Source organism: Ciconia boyciana, chromosome 5, assembly GCF_034638445.1.
Source record: "Ciconia boyciana chromosome 5, ASM3463844v1, whole genome shotgun sequence".
NCBI classification, from domain to species: Eukaryota; Metazoa; Chordata; class Aves; order Ciconiiformes; family Ciconiidae; genus Ciconia; species Ciconia boyciana.
Window position 1 is genome coordinate 37080347 of NC_132938.1, and position 17713 is coordinate 37098059.

The window sequence follows — 17713 nt, forward strand, 5'->3', positions numbered from 1 at the left end:
AAGAAGTAGCTTCTACAGTTAAGATTTGAGGAATTTTGTGCAAAATGCAGGATATTAGACCTGGTGATAGGACCTCAAAAAGTAGGCTAGTGCCTGTTGTGAGAAGCTGGAAAACTTAGTTTCTAATGTTAAACTTACTCTGACTCCTGCTACTGAAGGTCAATGTACAAATACGAAACTAACTGACCTGAAAGTTGATGATGAAGCTGAAACTAGCCCTTCTTCAGAGAGCTGTTGTGTAAGGCTGAACGGCAGGGCAGTGGGATGCTAGAGGAAGGAATATTCAGATCACATTTGTCAATCGGCTGTACGATTTCCAAGCTGTCATCGTGCAGCGGTGGGAGATAAACCCCGCCATAAGTGGAAGGTACTGCTCTGATACAGTCCAGTACATCGGCGCTTATCTAGCTCGCTGAAATCTGAAAGATAGCTTCTCATTTGGTAATCATCCCCACAAATTCCTTAAAACCGAAGGGCGCGGTTGCTTATGCTTCCCCCCGTGTGACAGAGCACACCCGAGGGGCCCGGCCCGCCCCGCCGAGGCAAGCCCCGCGCTAGGAAGACGGGGACCGGCGGAGCAGCAGCACCGCGGCGCCCGGCAGGCCGCGGCGATGGGAGGGAGGCGCAGGCGGCCACCCCGCGCGCCTCCTCAGACGTGGCGCTCGGCCCGGCCTCACGCCGCCTCCCCTCGGGGCCGGGAGCTGCCGCGCACGGCGGGGAGCAGCCTCAGGGCCGGGGGGAAGGCAGCCCCCGCCGACACCGACTCACCGCCACAGCCCGCGCGCTGCCGCCGTTGGCGTTTGAACCACGTGCCGTTGGGGCGGGCGGGCTCCCCCGCCCCGCGCGGGGAGGAGCCAGAGGGGCTGCGAGGCGATCGCGCACAGCGGCGGTCCTCCCTCCGCGCCGCGGCGAGCGGAGCCCCGGGGAAGGCAAGTCGGAGCGCCGTGGCGCGCCGGTGGAGCGGGCAGGCGGCACAGCCGGTGGGTGGCGGCGGCGGGGCCGAACAAAGCGGTGGGGGGTGGGGTGCGGCTGGCTGGCTGGCTGGCGCCCGCCCGGCACCAGGCTGTGGCTCTCCGGCTCCTCGGGGCCTCGGTCCGGCGGGGGCGGCCGCCCGCGCCTCTCCTGCAGGGAGCCGGCTGAGGGGAGTGGGAGCCTCCCCATGCCCGGGCCGCGAGGGGAGCCGCTGCTCGCCCGGGGCGGGCCCGGCTCAGAGCGCCGCCTTCCTGCTCCCCTGGCTGCCCGCGGGGCTCCTGCCACAGCAGGCTTGGCGGCGGCGACGGCGGGGCGGCTGGTTGTTGGGGGCGGATGTCTCTGCTCCGCCCGCCGCCGCGCCTTGCCTCCCCGGCGCGGCGGGAGGAGCCGCGGCGCCGGCCCAGCGCTCGCCGCTTCCCCCTTCCCTGGAGGGAGAGCACGGGGGCTTAGCTATAAAGTTATCTTAGTTGTCCAGAAGCTTAAGGCAGGCTGTTTGCTACTTTAAGCCTGTTTTTGTGGAGAAGCTGACTAAACAAAAGAAAAAGGAAAAAAAGTGCTTTAATTTTAAACTGCTTTCCGGTGTCCCTCTGATAGACTGTTAACGAATGGGAAACATAGGGCCTGAAACTGCCTTCGGATCTACCAAAATAAAGCTTTGGATACAGCGGGCTAAACCTCGTCTGGAAAATGGCTCTGCAGCGACCCGGTTGCTAACAAAGAGTGAGCGTGCGATAGCTGAGAGGCATCGTCCCAAGATCAGGGCCACAGGGGCAGTGGTATGCACACTTGCCTCCATTCTACTGATCCTGCCAGTGCAGGGAAAGCATACTTGAGGCCCTCACAGACACAGTGACTCCTTTTTTATAGGATGTAGAAGGCCCTGTCCAAGGTGTTGTCAGTCTGTTCCCGGCTAGGTTGAAGGATAGTGCTGGTAATCTAGTCTTTTACCCTCCAACTGGTAATTCTCTTCTTAATTATCTGCTTCTCGTCAGTTGGTAGCATTGAAAATAACACACCTTGCCCTTAATAGCCTTGTCAGGCTCCTTCATGTTTATTGCTGTGGTGATGTTGTTAATAGGTAGAGGTGAAGGAATAAGGAAGTGTCCCATCTACTCTCAGAATAAATTCAGGTCTTGCTGATTTTGCAGATTAATGCTGACTAACTGGAAGTCTGTTTGCTTTTGGAAGATCAGAGTGCTGGCCCGGTGTCAGTGCTTTCCAACAACTGTATCCAGACCAGAAGTAATGTGAAGGGCTGTCACAGTTTGGCATGCTTCCTCTAGTGGTAGCAGTATTTAACAGTGGGATAATGCCACGTAGAAAACATAATGGTATATTTCAAATGTTTTTAGTTTTTTCATACAGTCAGCTTCTATATTTTCCTTCTGTTATTAATTAGATAATTATCAGTTATCTTTATACATTGTAGAATGGAAAATTCTTAATTTGCATGTCTGCATTAGTATCACAATGTGCCATGTTTATATTTATGTACATTAAATACCTTCTTTGAATGCTTGATGTTTTCTCCTGCAGTCATGTGAGGTGGAAAACTGCCCTTTTCTAATCTTTAAGGACATGTTTTATGATACTGGTTCCTGTTTTGGACATGTATTTTAATACTGTGACAATCATTGCTTTGTAGCAGCTGACATATATTGAACATGTGTTGTCTTGTCTCCTGTGGTTTGCATATTTCAAGATACAGCTGGTGATTAGAGACAATTCAGTTACTTGCTTCCTGCCCTGTCTGAGAAGCTTCAGTGTTATTTTTATCACTATATCATTAATTTGTCTTGTGTGGTTCACAATTCACGTAAATATGCTTTAAAAAGAAACTTGATGATTTTAGTGGTGATAAATGATGATGTGAATGTATTTTCATTAGGTCTGGGTAGAATAAGTAAATCCAGGCTAGAATGGAGTAAAAACATTCTTTTATTTATCATTTTCCTATCAAAAGAAAAGCATTGGAACAATTGCATTTATATAAGGCAAAATATATTTTTGCTTTTATTGCTATATGGAGAGACTTTGGTAATTTTTGGTAGTTTGCTGAGCATAGTTTTGGACCTTTTTGAACCACTTTATTTTTTGCTTAGTACCTGTGAAGATCACTGTAGCGTCATCTTTATATCCGCTATCTCTGTCTTATAGGGTGTTTTTAAAAACTTTGTATTTTTTTCCAAATAAAATATTGTAAAATAAGCTTCCTAAAACCTACAGAATGTATTCTGCGAGATTAGAAAAATGCTGTTGCTCATTTCAGCTACTTGTTTTTTAAGTTTTCTTACAGTTGAAAGCTCTTCTTACATAAGCTTTCAGAGAAAATAATATCAAGGAGCAGAATAACAATTTTTAATTAAATTCTTAATGCATTGTCCTGATTTCACACACACACACACACCCCCTAACAGCATGAGATCATCCTCTACAGGGAGATGTGTATTCTGCTTGACAGAACATGACATCATCACATTACCTAAACCAAGATGAGGCAATTCTTAGTAGTGTTAGAATCAGCACCATCCTCCAGGGAGCATTGCTGTTACCCTGACTAGTGCTTTAGAGCAGAAAACATACTGCTGATTAAAACGTGCATTTGAGTGCCTAGCAACAAAACAGATATCTCTTTGTGGATGTCTTTTGTTCTTTAAAGAAGTGCGGGTGACTTGGTGCATCCACTCAGAAACTGGTGGATATTAGAGGTGAGTTACAGATTCTATTCTGAAGATAAAGCATGCATATTTTAAATACCTAACGTATTATACCCACTTTTTCTTCATTATCTCTCTAGCTTCTGTAAAGACTCTTAGACAAGCTCCAGTCATGATGCAGTAGAATGCAGTAAGCTCTAGCACTTCATTAAACAATTGAAACTGTAGGCTGTGAGCTAGGCTTGCAAAGGCTTTAGTAAGAAATATTTTTATGATATGGTATTACAAAATGTGTTTTAAATTTTTCAGAAACAAAGTACTGTAGTTCATTGCAATTGTAGGTTTTGCTAGCCACTTCAAATTTCATTGTTTCTTTGGCATTGGATCAAGGACAGAAGTTTTAAAGTTCTAAGTTTTAAGGGTTGCAAAAAGGTCAAGGAGATAAGTCTTAATTTAAGGTCACTTAAATGTTGAAGATCTTTCTTACTGTTTGCAGCATGCTTTAAGATTTGTGTTACAGAAGCATTCAGTGGTCCCAGTCTGTTAGGTCTCCAGTTTGCCTGCTTAAGTCTGCTGGTGTTCACCAGTGTTATTCCCAGCAGCTTACTTCCCACCAGTCCCTAATGGGATGCAACGGTTTGGTTGGAGCACACATGATGTGAACCGAAGGCAGCCTAACGATCCACTTACCCTCCCTAATGATTCCAAGGTCTCATCTGTTGGCCAGAGAGTTGTTAGCTTTCCCTATACTTTAACTGAATCTTTCTCCAAGTAGTTATTGGTAGCCCAGGCTGGCTCATATGATAGGAGGTGACCACAGCTTATGTAGGCACATATTGACTAGTTCACACTAGCTGGTTCAGGTACTTGCAGCACTGGCACTGCAGATATTCACAGTGCCAGACAGCTGGAATAAACACCTGGGCTTTTAGCAGAAGTTGAATTCCATGCTGACATGGCTACACTGCTCTCAGTACACCTGCTGGCTACTTTCGATAATGGAGTTGGTATGTGATAACTGTGCTTTATTATGTGGTGTGGTTCTTCATTACTGTTGGCAGGCAAAGAACAAGCAAGGAAGAAAGTTAAACTTTTCCCTGTCTCTCCCATTAATCCCAGCCACAGTGAAGGGATTGGGTTATGCTTCTGCACATAGTGCTTCTTCAGAAGAAGGAACAGCCTGAGTTGCATCAGAATTGTGGGTCAGTCTGGTTGGATGTTTTCCTGCAAAATAAAGTTTTGTTCAAAAGTGTCAGGCTGAGAGCTCGGGAAAGCTGGGAACCAGCCAAGGATGATTGTGGTAGGGACAGGGTTGAAAGAGGCATGGAAACTCCTGGAAGCTGGGCTCTGCTGGGGCAGGGGAACTTCTAGCATTCTTGTCAATGAAAGCCATTCCTTCCACTTCCTAGGGATCAGAAGCCCTGCTTTCCAGTTACAGCTGGGTGGACACACCAACTGTCACTCTAGACTAGACTGTTGTCAATGCAAATGCTCCCTGCACAATGATAAGTCATAGGGTTGGATCACTGTTGTGCCACAGGTCTTAGGTACTTGAATTACCTTTTGTGTCTTTTTCACATAGGGAACTTCTAAGGAATTAGACTTCGTAGTTAGGATGAGTGAATCCAGATCATGGTGCTAGGCAGGCAAGTTCAGTATTGTAGATGTAGTTCCTGCCCCATGATACTGTCTTTAAAGTAAATTTCTAAAATATAAAGCAAAAAAATTTGGTTTTCAGGAAATTTCCTGTGTGCTGCTACATTACATGATACAGTTCTCAAGTCTGGAATAATTTTGTGAGCAAGAAGATTTCTTAATTACATCAGTGCTCCAAGATACAAAGAAATAGTATGCAGAGTAACCTTGAAGATCTTTTGAAGTCACTAAAAATGTAGTAGTTGTCTTTTAAGAAAGATGGAAGGAAAGAGGTTTATACATAACCCACATTAGTGCTTCTGATGCATCAGTAATTGTTGCCACAGAAAATGGATGTTCATGATGTACTAGCTAGAGTATAGATATGAAGTTAAGAGACTTATAATAATAATATGATGATGTAAGATGGCAAATATAGTTTGCCACCAAAGAACCTAAGCCTTAAATAAGAATCTTCAGCAAATCTTACTACTTGGTCTGGTTATTTATACATCCCTATTTACCATAAATATACCTGCTAAGCAAGTTTCTTTAAAATTCTTGCCTTGTAGTGCCTTGTTTTTTTCTTGAGGTCTAAGCATTTATTTCACTTCTAAGCGTTTATTACTTTGTCCTATCTGGCGATTTAACTTTATGATGCTTAATCCTTTTCTGAATCCTCAGTTAAAGGTAACTTGTGGTAATGTGTTCCATGAGTACACACAGAGTAATTGGGAGGGAGGTTTATTGCTTTTAAATTGATTTCTGGCTTGGTATCATTCATCATTTCTTGTCCTGTGTTCCGACCAAAAGTAAATAGCAGCCCACAGCGTAGAGTTCATTTCGTCAACTATTTAAAGTTATATTGTTGTGGGTTTATGTTGTTTATATTGCAATTGCCTTCACGTACACCAGTTAGGATTGGACACAGTGATGTTTCATTTGAAACGGAATGTGGAAAAATTATTTATTTCACAAAATACTATGACCCAAAATCTAATCTTCTGTGTTAGTCTTTGCACACATCCGATACCTTGTATTGCTTGGGTTTGGATCTCAATTTCTGTCTTACTGAGGTGGAAGGATCCATACATGATGCAATATTCATAATACTAAAATGCTACTAATGTATGTAGGGACATTACAATATTTTAAAGATTGTTTTCAATTTGTTTGTCTCTTATCCTACTTTTTGCAGGCATTTTCAATTATTTGGTCACAGGGATCTGCAGACTATTTTTCCCAGAGTTGTTTTAGAATGCAATAATTTAGAAAAATATTTCATGTTCTTCTTTCAAACATAAGACATGTAGGGATTACTCAGAAATGCTAATTTTTGCCTACCAATACTAATGCTCCTAGGCTAAAGTTATTCTGTGTGAATATCCCCTTTTAACATTCCTTTTTTGTCTATAATTGTAAAAAATTGCTTTGTGATTGTGTAAGGCTTTAAGGAAACCTAACAAAAATTAAGCAATCTGAAGATATTTCATATGAAAATTAACTGTCATATATTTCTATTTTCTTATGTTTTCAAACAGATAATTGAGAGCCATAATGGCAGACGTAGGAGATGGACCACATTCGGGGGAAGATCTGACAGATGCAAAATCTATTCCTGGTTCCAAAGGGTAAGTGAGGTACTTTTAAATTAATTCCTCAAGACTTAAACTAAGTCTTGAGGAAACATGTGCTGTAACAGAAGGCGAGAGCCATAGAAGAAATAATGCTGAAAGGAAAAGTTTCAATTATGGTAAATTATAATAATCATAAACAACTATTAGAGTTTGACTATGAAAATACGTTGACTTTGAAAATATACAGTCTCTGACAAAACAGGCCATATGTATGTACAAGGAACTAAAAAGCAAAACACTTGAGGTGCAGTTAGACTTGGCTTAAGAGTATTATCTAGTGTTTAGCTGTTCTTGAAAAAGAGAATGCTCTGCCTCACCCTGCGCTAAATGTTCACCCCTTTCCTTGAACTGCTTTGAGAGCTCACCTGAACCTGTGGTAGCCAGTTCAGCTGCTTGAGCTGACCTGCTGTAGAGTTATATGTGTGGAACAACAAGTGTCAGGGGAACTTACAGGGGTGGAAGGGAGGAAACGCAGGCCTGTTCTTCCTGGTGACAGCTAGTTGTTATGCTGGTGTAGCACTATCATCAGATTACGCTCTCCTTGAAACTTAATTTGTTTCTGAAGTCATTCTTTTTAGTATTTCAATGAAAATTAGATTTAAGAGCATTACAGGCTTTTTATTTGTAGAATACAATATGACAGCGGGCCCCAATCTTGTAACTGCTTACCCATGTGCTTAAATGAGAAAATCCATACCGACTTCAGCATATATGGACTGAGTAAAATTGACAGCTGTTGCAGAGTCATGAGTGATGTTGTGGTTGGTGTGCTCATTAAGGCAGAATTACAGCTGCATACAGTGTCTTGGTCATTTTCTAGGTTTTGAACGTTTACTTGTGAAAATTCAAGGGGAATATGACTTTTGGTTAGAATTCAGAATAGATTTACAATCTCAGAGCTGATCTTGCCTCCAGGTACATAGCTTTCAAAAGATGATAGTAAAAACACCCAACTGATTTCTTGTTGATATAATAAATGGTTTCCTTAAACTAGTTTTTCATATTTTCCTGTGCAGAGGCATTATCATTTTAGACACAGTTCTTCCCTGATTCTTTAGATTTAAAGCTTGTTACAAGTTGCACAGAAGATCACTACAAATTACTCTTCACTTTTTTTTTTTAAATTATTTGTGTATGTGGATATTTTATTGAACTTGAAACAAAAGTTTTATTTGGGAGCATAACTATACAAAGCAGTTTTGTTTATTTTAACCTCTGGGCAAGTACAGTTCTCACTAGTCTTAGATCAGATCTACCAACTGATTTCACAGACATAACTTAGAATCATCAAATGGTTTGGGTTGGAAGGGACATTAAAGATCATCTAGTTCCACCCCCCCTGCTGTGGGCAGGGACACCTTCCACTAGATCAGGTTGCTCAAAGCCCCATCCCACCTGGCCTTGAACACTTCCAGGGAGGAGGCATCCACAACGTCTCTGGGCAACCTGTTCCAGTGTCTCACCACCCTCACAGTAAAGGATTTCTTCCTAATACCTAATCTAAATCTGCCCTCTTTCAGTTTAAAATGATTACCTCTTGTCCTATCACTACACTCCCTGATAAAGAGTCCCTCCCCATCTTTACTGTAGGCCCCCTTCAGGTACTGGAAGGCTGCTGTGAGGTCTCCCTGGAGCCTTCTCTTCTCTAGGCTAAACAACTCCAGCTCTTTCAGCCTGTCCTCATAGGTGAGGTGCTCCAGCCCCCTGACCACCTTTGTGGTCCTCCTCTGGACCTGCTCAAGCAGGTCCCTGTCTTTCTTATGCTGGGGGCCCCAAAGCTGGATGCAGTGCTCCAGGTGGGGTCTCACCAGAGCAGAGTAGAGGGGGAGAATCGCCTCCCTCGACTTGCTGGCCACACTTCTTTTGGTGCAGCCCAGGATGCAATTGACTGGCTGAGCTGCTAGCCCGTGTTGGCAGCTCATATTCAGTTTTTCATCCCAAATACCTCCAAGTCCTTCTCCTCAGGGCTCCTCTCAATCCATTCATTGCCCAGCCTGTATCCATATTTGGGATTGCCCCAACCCAGGTGCAGGACCTTACACTTGGCCTTGTTGAACTTCATGAGGTTTGCATGGGCCCACCTCTGTAGCCTGTCAAGGTCCTTCTGGATGGCATCCCTTCCCTCTAGAGTATCAACCACACCACTCAGCTTGGTGTCATCGGCAAACTTGCTGAGGGAACTTCTAGGGAACAAGTAGCAAACCTTACCAGTTTCATTTGTTTTGCTAAAATAACCTTATTTTATTATTATTTTGAAACTAGAGAAGGCAGATCAGAAATTAACACCTGAAGTTTGTCTGATTTCTATACAGAAAGAACCTACCTGCTAGCAAGTCTATGGACTCTGGAATTCTGCCAGACTACAGTTACAGAATGGATTATCCAGAGATGGGGGAATGTGTAATAATAAACAATAAGAACTTCCACAGAAATACTGGTACCACTTTCAAATTTTTAAGTTTTTTCCTTAATTTAGATAAATTAGTGGCATGTATTGTTCTTCAAAATTAAATATGCAGACCAATTTTGATTGCAGTCTAAGATTAAGTGGTTTGAACGGGTGTGATTCACTTCAGTGCATTCTTCCAAATATGTATAGAGGGAACACATTAGGGTACAGCAGTAATGGGGAGAAAAATTGATAGGCAGTACAAGTCCGTCTTACCTTCTAGTCATGATTTCTGTTTTGCAAATGAACTCCTTTTTTATGTCTTTATGTAGATAGGTAGATATAAAAATAAGGAGTAGATCAATCTACAATATAGGTACAGAAAGAAGAAGATGGTGTGCATGTATAACAGTGCAATGTTTTTTCTGTTAGAGTGGATCTGGAATAATGGAATTATATTCCAGACTGACACAGGTATAAGTGAGAAGAGAATTTGGCTCAATCAGACCGTGCCATCTATATCATATATAAATAATACATTTCTCTTGTGTATAGGGATGTTACCCCGTTCAGGTACAGATGCGGATGCTGCAAGTGTCAGAGAAGTTTTTATGAAGTTGGGATATAAAATAAAGATCAACAATGATCTTTCATGCAGGGACATTTTTAAACTATTGAAAAATGGTAAGTAATATTATGTTCAGTGTGTGTATTAAAATCAACCACTGTTTCCAAATACATCTCTAGCCCTCATATCTCTTCTTCCATGGTTCTTTTAGATGATATTTCACACCTGCCACTGGTTTATTGCTAAGGATGACATGTACATCATAGTTTCTATGTTTATTCATCTTTGCTGTCTCTCCATCTTTTGTGCCATGACTGTTGTCTCCGTATCCTTTCTCATCTTCTAAAGAAGGCTGGAAAAAAGGCTGAAACTTAAATGCAGACTGATTTATATTCTGACTCTGGGATCACTGAACCTCTGTGAGTTGGAAAGAAACCTGCTTAATTGGGTAGAGGGGTTCTGTGCTGTATGCTTAGTGGTGTGGCCTAAGAGGTGTTCTGATCCAGGGGGGGTTCTGGTTGAGGGACCAGAAGTGCAAGTGTGTGGACTGAATTAGTCTTTTAGAGAAACAACTCATGTTTTTTTTGACTTATGAAACAAAGCACCCTTCTGTCAAGTGAGAGCTTTATTCTACTGTTTGTGTTAGTCCTGTGTTGTTTGGGCTTGGCTACATCTAGACCAGTAAATTAAATGGTGCCTGTAGGTGTCTGTAGCCCTGGTACACAGTCTATTCTAGTTAACTGTTGGAAGGTTCTCTGGCATGACTGTGGCTCATGCCTACTAGCACTCTCCCAGACTGTTCCAGGTCACAGTTCAACAGTAAAAGTGTTCCAAGGATTATTCCCAACAGCTGGTTAGCCTGCAGCAATCCTGTTTGTTTGTTTGTTTTTAAATGTATTTGCTAACACAGATGTAGGTTCTTTAGTGCTAGTTAATGTTTATGCCAGAGAATGCTCCCAGTTAATTTATTAGTATAGTTGCAGCCTGTCTGTTGACAGTAGCTGAAAGTGGAAAGGCCTCTGTCTTACCTGTGGTATAAGGCCTCCAAATAGACAGTGTAAACTACAGACTGCAGCCTAACTAGAGATTCCCAGAAAACAGCCTTTCCTGACTCTTCTAGATGCAGTGCTTGTCCATAGATTGTAGAAATGCCTGAGTGTGCATCGCTTGAGAAAAATCTAAATAGCTCAGTTTTTCCAGAAGAGAAATTCAGTGTTTTGGCAAGCTCTAAACAGAAGACTTCAGCTTTTGTGACTCTTGCACTTTTCATCTACAAACTCTTACATCTTCTTGAGTTTCCCACTCAGAATTCCTTTTGGATCCTTTCTTTTAAACCATGTTTGTATCTTTTCATATATTTAAAAGAATCTTCTTGGTTATCAAGTACAATCCCCACAATGTCAGGCAACAAAAGGCATCAGAGAATATCTGTTCTATACTCTTTGCGTACCACAAGATGGGGAAAAGAATATAAATCTACACTTCATATCAAGCTTAAATGTCTTTAAGTACAAAATTCAGAGGCTTGAAAAATCTTTCTAGACCTTGCTACAGGGCAAGAGTGAGAGAGAGAGGGATAATGCTAGTACCTAGGTCCCTGCAGCAGCAACAACTTTCATGCTACATTCAGTTCCCATGTAATCCAAGTAGTTGAAGCATCTCTGATGGGAAAGAAAAGTAAGACTTCCCCATCCTTTCCCAAAACTCAAAACTTCCCATCAGTCCGATCCCAGATTACGAGACTGACCACTACTGCATGAGCGAGGTGTACCATTCAGACTTTGAGACACTGTGGGAGTACCCATTTTGTCTCCTCATGGTGTTCCTGGCCTAGTTCTGTGGCCATGTCTTAGAACGGGTAGGGTTGGCCTTTAATTTGGGGTTTTCTGTGTCCAACCTCCTGAAGTAAAGTAGGCTGGCTCCTTTTGTTCAGAAGTGAAAACTGGTTGGAGGTTTCTAAACATAGGAATTAGTTCTTAAAGACTTCTGTCACACAGGAAGCATCAAATGTTCAAAGCTTTTAGGGAATGCAAGAAGTTAAGATAATTCTCTTTTTTTCTTTCAAGTTTCTGAAGAAGATCACAGCAAGCGAAGCAGTTTTGTTTGTGTGTTGCTAAGCCATGGTGATGAAGGATTAATCTATGGTACAGATGGCCCTCTTGAACTGAAAGCGCTAACAAGCCTTTTCAGAGGTGACAAGTGCAGAAGTTTAGCGGGAAAACCCAAGCTCTTTTTCATTCAGGTGATGTACAGCTGAACAATTGTCATCAAATCAGCTGGATACTTAAAAATAATATTTTTCCCTTAATTATTAATGAAAAAAGTTAATTATTTCTAAAATTGATTTAAATGGAATTACTTTTGGAATAAGATTCTCTTCAGGTCTAAAAGTGGCACAGTCTGCCCTATTGGGTAGGCAGTATTTGTAATACCTGAGATTGCATTACCTTAATTCTGTGGATTAAGCAAAATCTTTCTGAATGCTAACCAATATTTTAGTGAGTTTCTGAATGTACTTTTGAATTAATATCTATCTTAACGACACTGTGTAGTTGATTTAAATAAATGCTAGTTACTTTTCTTCTGAGTCTGTCTCATGGAAATGTGACATAAATTCCTGTTATTTTTGCACTTTTTCAGTTGGGGTATTATTGTCTTTAAAACGGAGGGGAAGAAAATCAGTATTCTGATCATGATTGCTGCCTTTATTCCTCATTTATTTTTTATTTTATTTTCCATTCTTCTTTCCACCAAATAGGCTTGTAGAGGGACAGAATTAGATTCCGGTATTCAGGCAGACAGTAGATCAGAAGAAACAATGTGTCAAAAAATACCTGTAGAAGCAGATTTCCTGTATGCATATTCTACAGCTCCAGGTGAGAGGCTGGCAAAGAAATTTTTGTTCCTGAAATTGTATCTATATCAGTTTGTATCAATATTGTAAATGACAGTTTGCAGTTGTATCCATTCAGTGGGTGTCTACTTCGTTTGTTCTCTTTCATGGAAATACGAATTTTCTTCCTTCAGTCGTTTTTTCTCCCCTGATTTGAGTTCTTTATGAGGTAGTTGCTATTCTCAGTTCCTACAAAAAAAAAAAAACCAAAAAAAAACCAAAAAAACCCCTGAATATACATCTTTCTCGCTAGCAAACCCTCAAATGTTCATCTGCTGTAAATTCAGTTAATCTGAGCTGTTCAAATAATTTACAGCAGGAAGTAAAAGTCGTTATTAGTTCTGAGAGAACAAACCAATCGGATATCTGTAGATGCATATACAGAAGTGACTGATAAACACCAGCGTATTATTTGCCTATTGACTCTATTTTCATTGCATCCCTAAGCAAAATTAGTAGTGGCAGAGCCCTTAGTATGCCCTTTACGCTATCAGTTAGCAGAAGTAGGTTCCAGTCTTTAATTCATGCACATAGTCCTGAAGATAGTGACACTGAAATCCATTTTGCATCTTGGCTCCATCTGTACTGTCAGCTCTCAGTTGTATACGTGTACTCTGTAAAGAAGTAGTAAGTGATTAATGGCTAAGACTGTTGCAGCAGGAGATAGTTTTCCTGCCTTTTGATTTTCTACCTACTTAAAGTTTCCTTACATTAGAAAAGATGAGAGGATTAGAATATCTTTTGATTTGGAATTTGGGGAGATTATTAAATCTAAATTTTGTTGGTTAGTGGTTTTGAGTTTTTATTTTAAAACATTGATTGCTATTGGAAACAATGTATTGTTCCCCTAATTGCTATCCTGTCCTGTATTAGAGGCTGCTACGTCTGATCAATTTAACATCTCTCTCTTCCACAGGCTATTACTCCTGGAGGAATTCAGCTGAGGGCTCCTGGTTTATTCAGTCACTGTGTAAAATGCTGAAGGAACATGCAAGGAAACTTGAACTCATGCAGATTTTAACTCGTGTAAATCGCAGAGTGGCGGAATACGAGTCCTGCTCAACTCGGCAGGATTTTAATGCAAAGAAACAGATTCCGTGCATTGTCTCTATGCTCACCAAAGAATTTTACTTCCCTTGCTAAAAGAATTTCACCTTGTAATTTTTCAGTTCGTGTTTTTATCTGTAACTTATGTGCAATGTTAGTATGGAATACCACTTTTAAATCTGAATTACTGTTCACTACTGTGTGTGGCATAATGAACTGTCTCAAAGTTAGATATGTCTATTATTAGAAGTAAAACCTAGCATGGCTATGTTAGAAGTGCAAACTTGAGTAGCTGAAGCACAGGCAAATATGAAAGTAGTGCTCTGAGTATCTCGAAAAATTAGGAAGAGGAGACTAAAGAAAGGTCAGCTCACTTATCAGATCTATTTGGTGCTATATTTCACTTTGCTAAAGGGACAGAGAAAAGAAACAGTTCTTGTAAATAGCTTGGTTTAATATCTTTGCCACTAGGAAGAAGATTCAGAATGTGATGTGTTTACTGATCATGGTAATATGATAGTGTCATCATACACTTCTTCTTAACTCGAGTTCTTAAAGTTTAGGTTATAAACTAACCTAAACTGTTTTTCTAACTGAGGGCATAAACTGTGGAAAACAGCCATTTCATTTTTTACATACAATTAGGAAGCATATTTAGAATACAGTCATTTTTTTGCTGATGATTTTGTAACTTTTGTATGGAGTATTAGGTAAAGCAATTATATCAACACGGTAGCTGTTTCAACATCAATTTTGTATTCTGACCTTGAAGCCGACTGACTAAGGGACCAGTCTTCCAAAATTTATTTTTCTGCAGCTCCTTAAGGGGGGAGCTGTTGAGGCATATTTTGGGCTATAAGAGTCAGTGCAAAAGGAAGTCTACGTTCTGAATAGTCTGCTTTTCTCTTTCTGGCCATAAATTAGAGTGGGTTTGCTTTGTGCTATGTGCATACCACGTTTAATCTGTGTGGAATCCTAGATTTGTGGTACTGGAGAAATTTCACTTAACTCTAATATCAATTGGAGTTAATTACAAGACTTTAGCTAAAATACGTTAACAAATAGTAAATTTATATCTCTTGACTCTAAATTTCGTGGAACAGGCTTTTACAAAATTGTAAAACATTTTTGTTGATGTTCCAGCTTGTGGCAGTCTTTTTAAGGTAAGAGGAAGACAGAATGGTAAATTACTATAGGGTGCTTGTGAAACAACTTAAAACTCTTTAAATTGTGTAGCATAAACAATGTTAGCAAATTGATGTTCACTTCCAGAGGCATTTGAGGGTTTTTTTAACTTAAATTAAATACTGTTTCCTAAATTGTATCATGCTTTTCTATGTGTATTATTTGTTTAGGATCTGATAGCTTTTGCAAATTAATTTTAACTTTAATTATGTCCCTTTTTCTCAAAATACTACTTTCCCTTTTCTTCCCCATCTGCCTTACCACCTGAAGTTGAAACGAAGCTGCTTTAAAGCATTGTATACCATATAGCTAGGTAATAAGAGTAATGATTGAGACATGGGAAATGCAGGTTCAAAAGTTACGCAGAGGAGGTGATTTTAAACATTGCAAATGAGTTCTCTTATGACTGCCTGCTGAATAGGAGGAATCTTGTCTCTCTCTTGTAGAAATGTTTAGTGAGAGAGGGTTAGTCTGTTTTAACTGATTGAAACTTCAGTTCCAGGTGGATTTATTACACATGCTTCTGTTGAAAATCTAAATAGGCCCCTGTTAAACATACCTAAAAATAACATTTACAAAAACCTCCATGTAGGTTTCTTCATGTAGGTTGTGAATTACTACAAGCAGCTGCAGTTATATGTTGTAAATGACTGACAGGACTTCTGTTAATCTACTTCAGAGTAACTGGGAATAGGAATGGTCTTTGAATTCTTAGTTATTTTGCTGTGAAAAAGTCCTGTCACAGAGTTTGCTCTTCCCTTAGATTTAATAGGTTCTGGTCTTGATCCTTCTTGGTCCTTTAAAGGAAAAATGATTCTGCAACTTTTCCAGTAGTCTTTAAAACAGAACAAAACAAAATCAAAGCTAAGCTACAATGAGTAACCAGTCATTTAGGAAGACATAGAGGTAGGGCTTAGGGAAAAAGGCCATATTCCCGTCAATCCTTTCCTCTCAGGCCAAGAGCTGCATTTTACTCCAAGTGAGTAAATTGCTTCACAGTGCCAGGAAGGCTTCTGGGTATTTCTAGCCAAGGGCTTGTGTTCCAGTCGGTGGGACTTGTGGGTAGAGACAGAGCCTGTTGGAGAAAGGAAAGGGGGAGGCAAGAACATCCTGGAACGGTCGCTCAGTTTGGCAGGGAGGTCTGACTAGAGCTGGTGAGCTAAGCTCATGGTAATTGGGAAAATGTGATCTAGTCAAAAGGCAGAATTTGGGGAATAGACGGTGGGATGGAAGATTGTAATAGAGTACGCATTTAGGACACACATGAGGAAAACAGGACAACTTAAATGGTTCTCTGTAGGGTGATGCTTGGTGTATGAGGACCACACAGAAACAGATGAAGGCCACAGTATAGAGGCAGAATTGCCAGTTAATCACTGCTGTAGCTTTTGGCTGGATAAATCACAGAAAATTGGAAGATTAAGGTAGAGGAGTGGAAGCAAAGTGAAAGGAGGGATTGCACAATGTAATGAGAAAGAGGAAGCTGCTTGAGTCTGAGTGAAGCTAAAGGAAAAAGGAACAGGTGATTTATGCTAAAAACATGACAGAAAGCACATGTCAGTTTTGCAACAGGCTCCACTGGTAAAGGGGCAGTCAAACTATCTTTTTATTGTTGGGTTATGTGATAAAAGCTTGTCTGCACACCCACAAAGGATCACAGAAAGACAAGGGCAGGAGGGGAAGCCCAAATAACAGCCTGCCCTGCGGGGTTACTCCCAGGCCCGTCACAGGAGCCATCAGCCCATCAGTGACCCATCTCCACAAGCCCAGAGGTGCACAGGAGCACAAGGACCGGCAGGAACCCAAGTTAAGGACTTGGAGGTGGGGACACCCTGTGTGGGCTCCTCCCAGGGCTGTCCCAGGAGAGCCTCAGCCCCAGGATCCAGGAGGGTGTGAAACCCACCGAGGTGAGTCAATGCAGGAGCACCTTGCATGCAATTGTGGGACACATCATGGGATGCAGGGGAAGAGCATTTTGGGATTGCACGGGATTTATTATGGGATGTTTAGGGAAGGAACCAAAGGCGGGAAAAGGGATGGATTTAGGTGATTTGTGGAGAAACAACTGCGGGGAAAATAGAGGTGTAAGGGCACAAAAAAGGCTGGCCACATGTAAATAGTTTGCTGGTCATTATACCCATCCGGCCATACCCTGAGCCTGACCAGCGCAGCCTGTCCTGACTAAACTCTGTTTTAACTATTCTGGAGTGGGGGGCTCTGTTCTGTGGATGCGCATGGGGGACCGAGTGCCACCAAATGGAGTCAGACCACAGGTCGGAGCACTTGTGTGTCTGAGGTGCAGTGACTGGAGTGACTTGATTTACCTGCCAGCAACTGGAGTAGCACCTTGGGTCACAGTGGCCCATGTGCCCATGGTGCCAGCGCTTGGAGCGAGTGCAGGTCTGGGTGCCAGCAGCTGGGCTGGGACCACGGGCTGGAGGGCCTGTGTGCCAGTGACGAGGGAGACCCAACTGAGTGACACCAAGTGCCAGTCCCGGGGGTTGGACCTGGGGGTGCCCAGGGGGACCCTGTGCCCAGGTGCTGGTGCGCAAGTGTGTGTGTGAGCACCAGCGAGGATGGAGCCGGGCGAGGAGGTGAAGTGGCCTCAGAGCCAGTGGTGGTGGGATGTCTGCAGACAAGGCCATGGGAGGAGCTGGATATTGGGGGCGGGGGGCCAGAGGAGTCCTGGCCAGCTCCCTGCATGCCTGTGTCTATGTGAACGAGACAGTT

General features: G+C 42.0%; 2 protein-coding genes across 6 annotated transcripts in view; one reads left to right on the plus strand and one right to left on the minus strand.

Annotated features, from left to right (window-relative positions):
- Positions 1 to 893, minus strand: part of PRIMPOL (primase and DNA directed polymerase) — a 26967-nt gene extending 26074 nt beyond the window's left edge. Inside the window, exons 1-2 of one of the 4 annotated variants that reach the window (XM_072861377.1) lie at positions 769 to 893; positions 188 to 267 (exon numbers count right to left, since the gene is read on the minus strand). The gene's annotated coding sequence lies outside the window, so the exon portion shown is untranslated. Of the gene's footprint in view, positions 1 to 183 lie in introns of all 4 variants that reach the window. The other 3 variants (XM_072861375.1, XM_072861376.1, XM_072861378.1) reach the window with 3 other exon arrangements.
- CASP3 (caspase 3) lies at positions 715 to 15114 on the plus strand. Of its 2 annotated transcripts, none has more exons than XM_072861385.1 (7): positions 715 to 929; positions 6806 to 6895; positions 9214 to 9338; positions 9846 to 9974; positions 11925 to 12100; positions 12617 to 12734; positions 13668 to 15114. In XM_072861385.1, exons 2-7 carry the CDS (start codon positions 6822 to 6824, stop codon positions 13892 to 13894), a joined length of 849 nt encoding a protein of 282 aa, XP_072717486.1. In that variant the 5' UTR covers positions 715 to 929; positions 6806 to 6821; the 3' UTR covers positions 13895 to 15114. The 2 variants fall into 2 exon arrangements, with proteins under 2 accessions (XP_072717486.1, XP_072717485.1); XM_072861384.1 differs by having other exon boundaries at positions 835 to 980.
- The last annotated feature ends 2599 nt before the right edge of the window (positions 15115 to 17713 follow it).

Excerpts from the sequence above, each read along its gene's own strand:
- CASP3 (XM_072861385.1), top strand. The coding sequence starts at position 6,822 with ATGGCAGACGTAGGAGATGGACCACATTCGGGGGAAGATCTGACAGAT. Across the intron at positions 6,896-9,213 it reads TCTATTCCTGGTTCCAAAGG|AAAGAACCTACCTGCTAGCA; the intron begins GTAAGTGAGGTA and ends ATTTCTATACAG. Across the intron at positions 9,339-9,845 it reads GAACTTCCACAGAAATACTG|GGATGTTACCCCGTTCAGGT; the intron begins GTACCACTTTCA and ends TCTTGTGTATAG.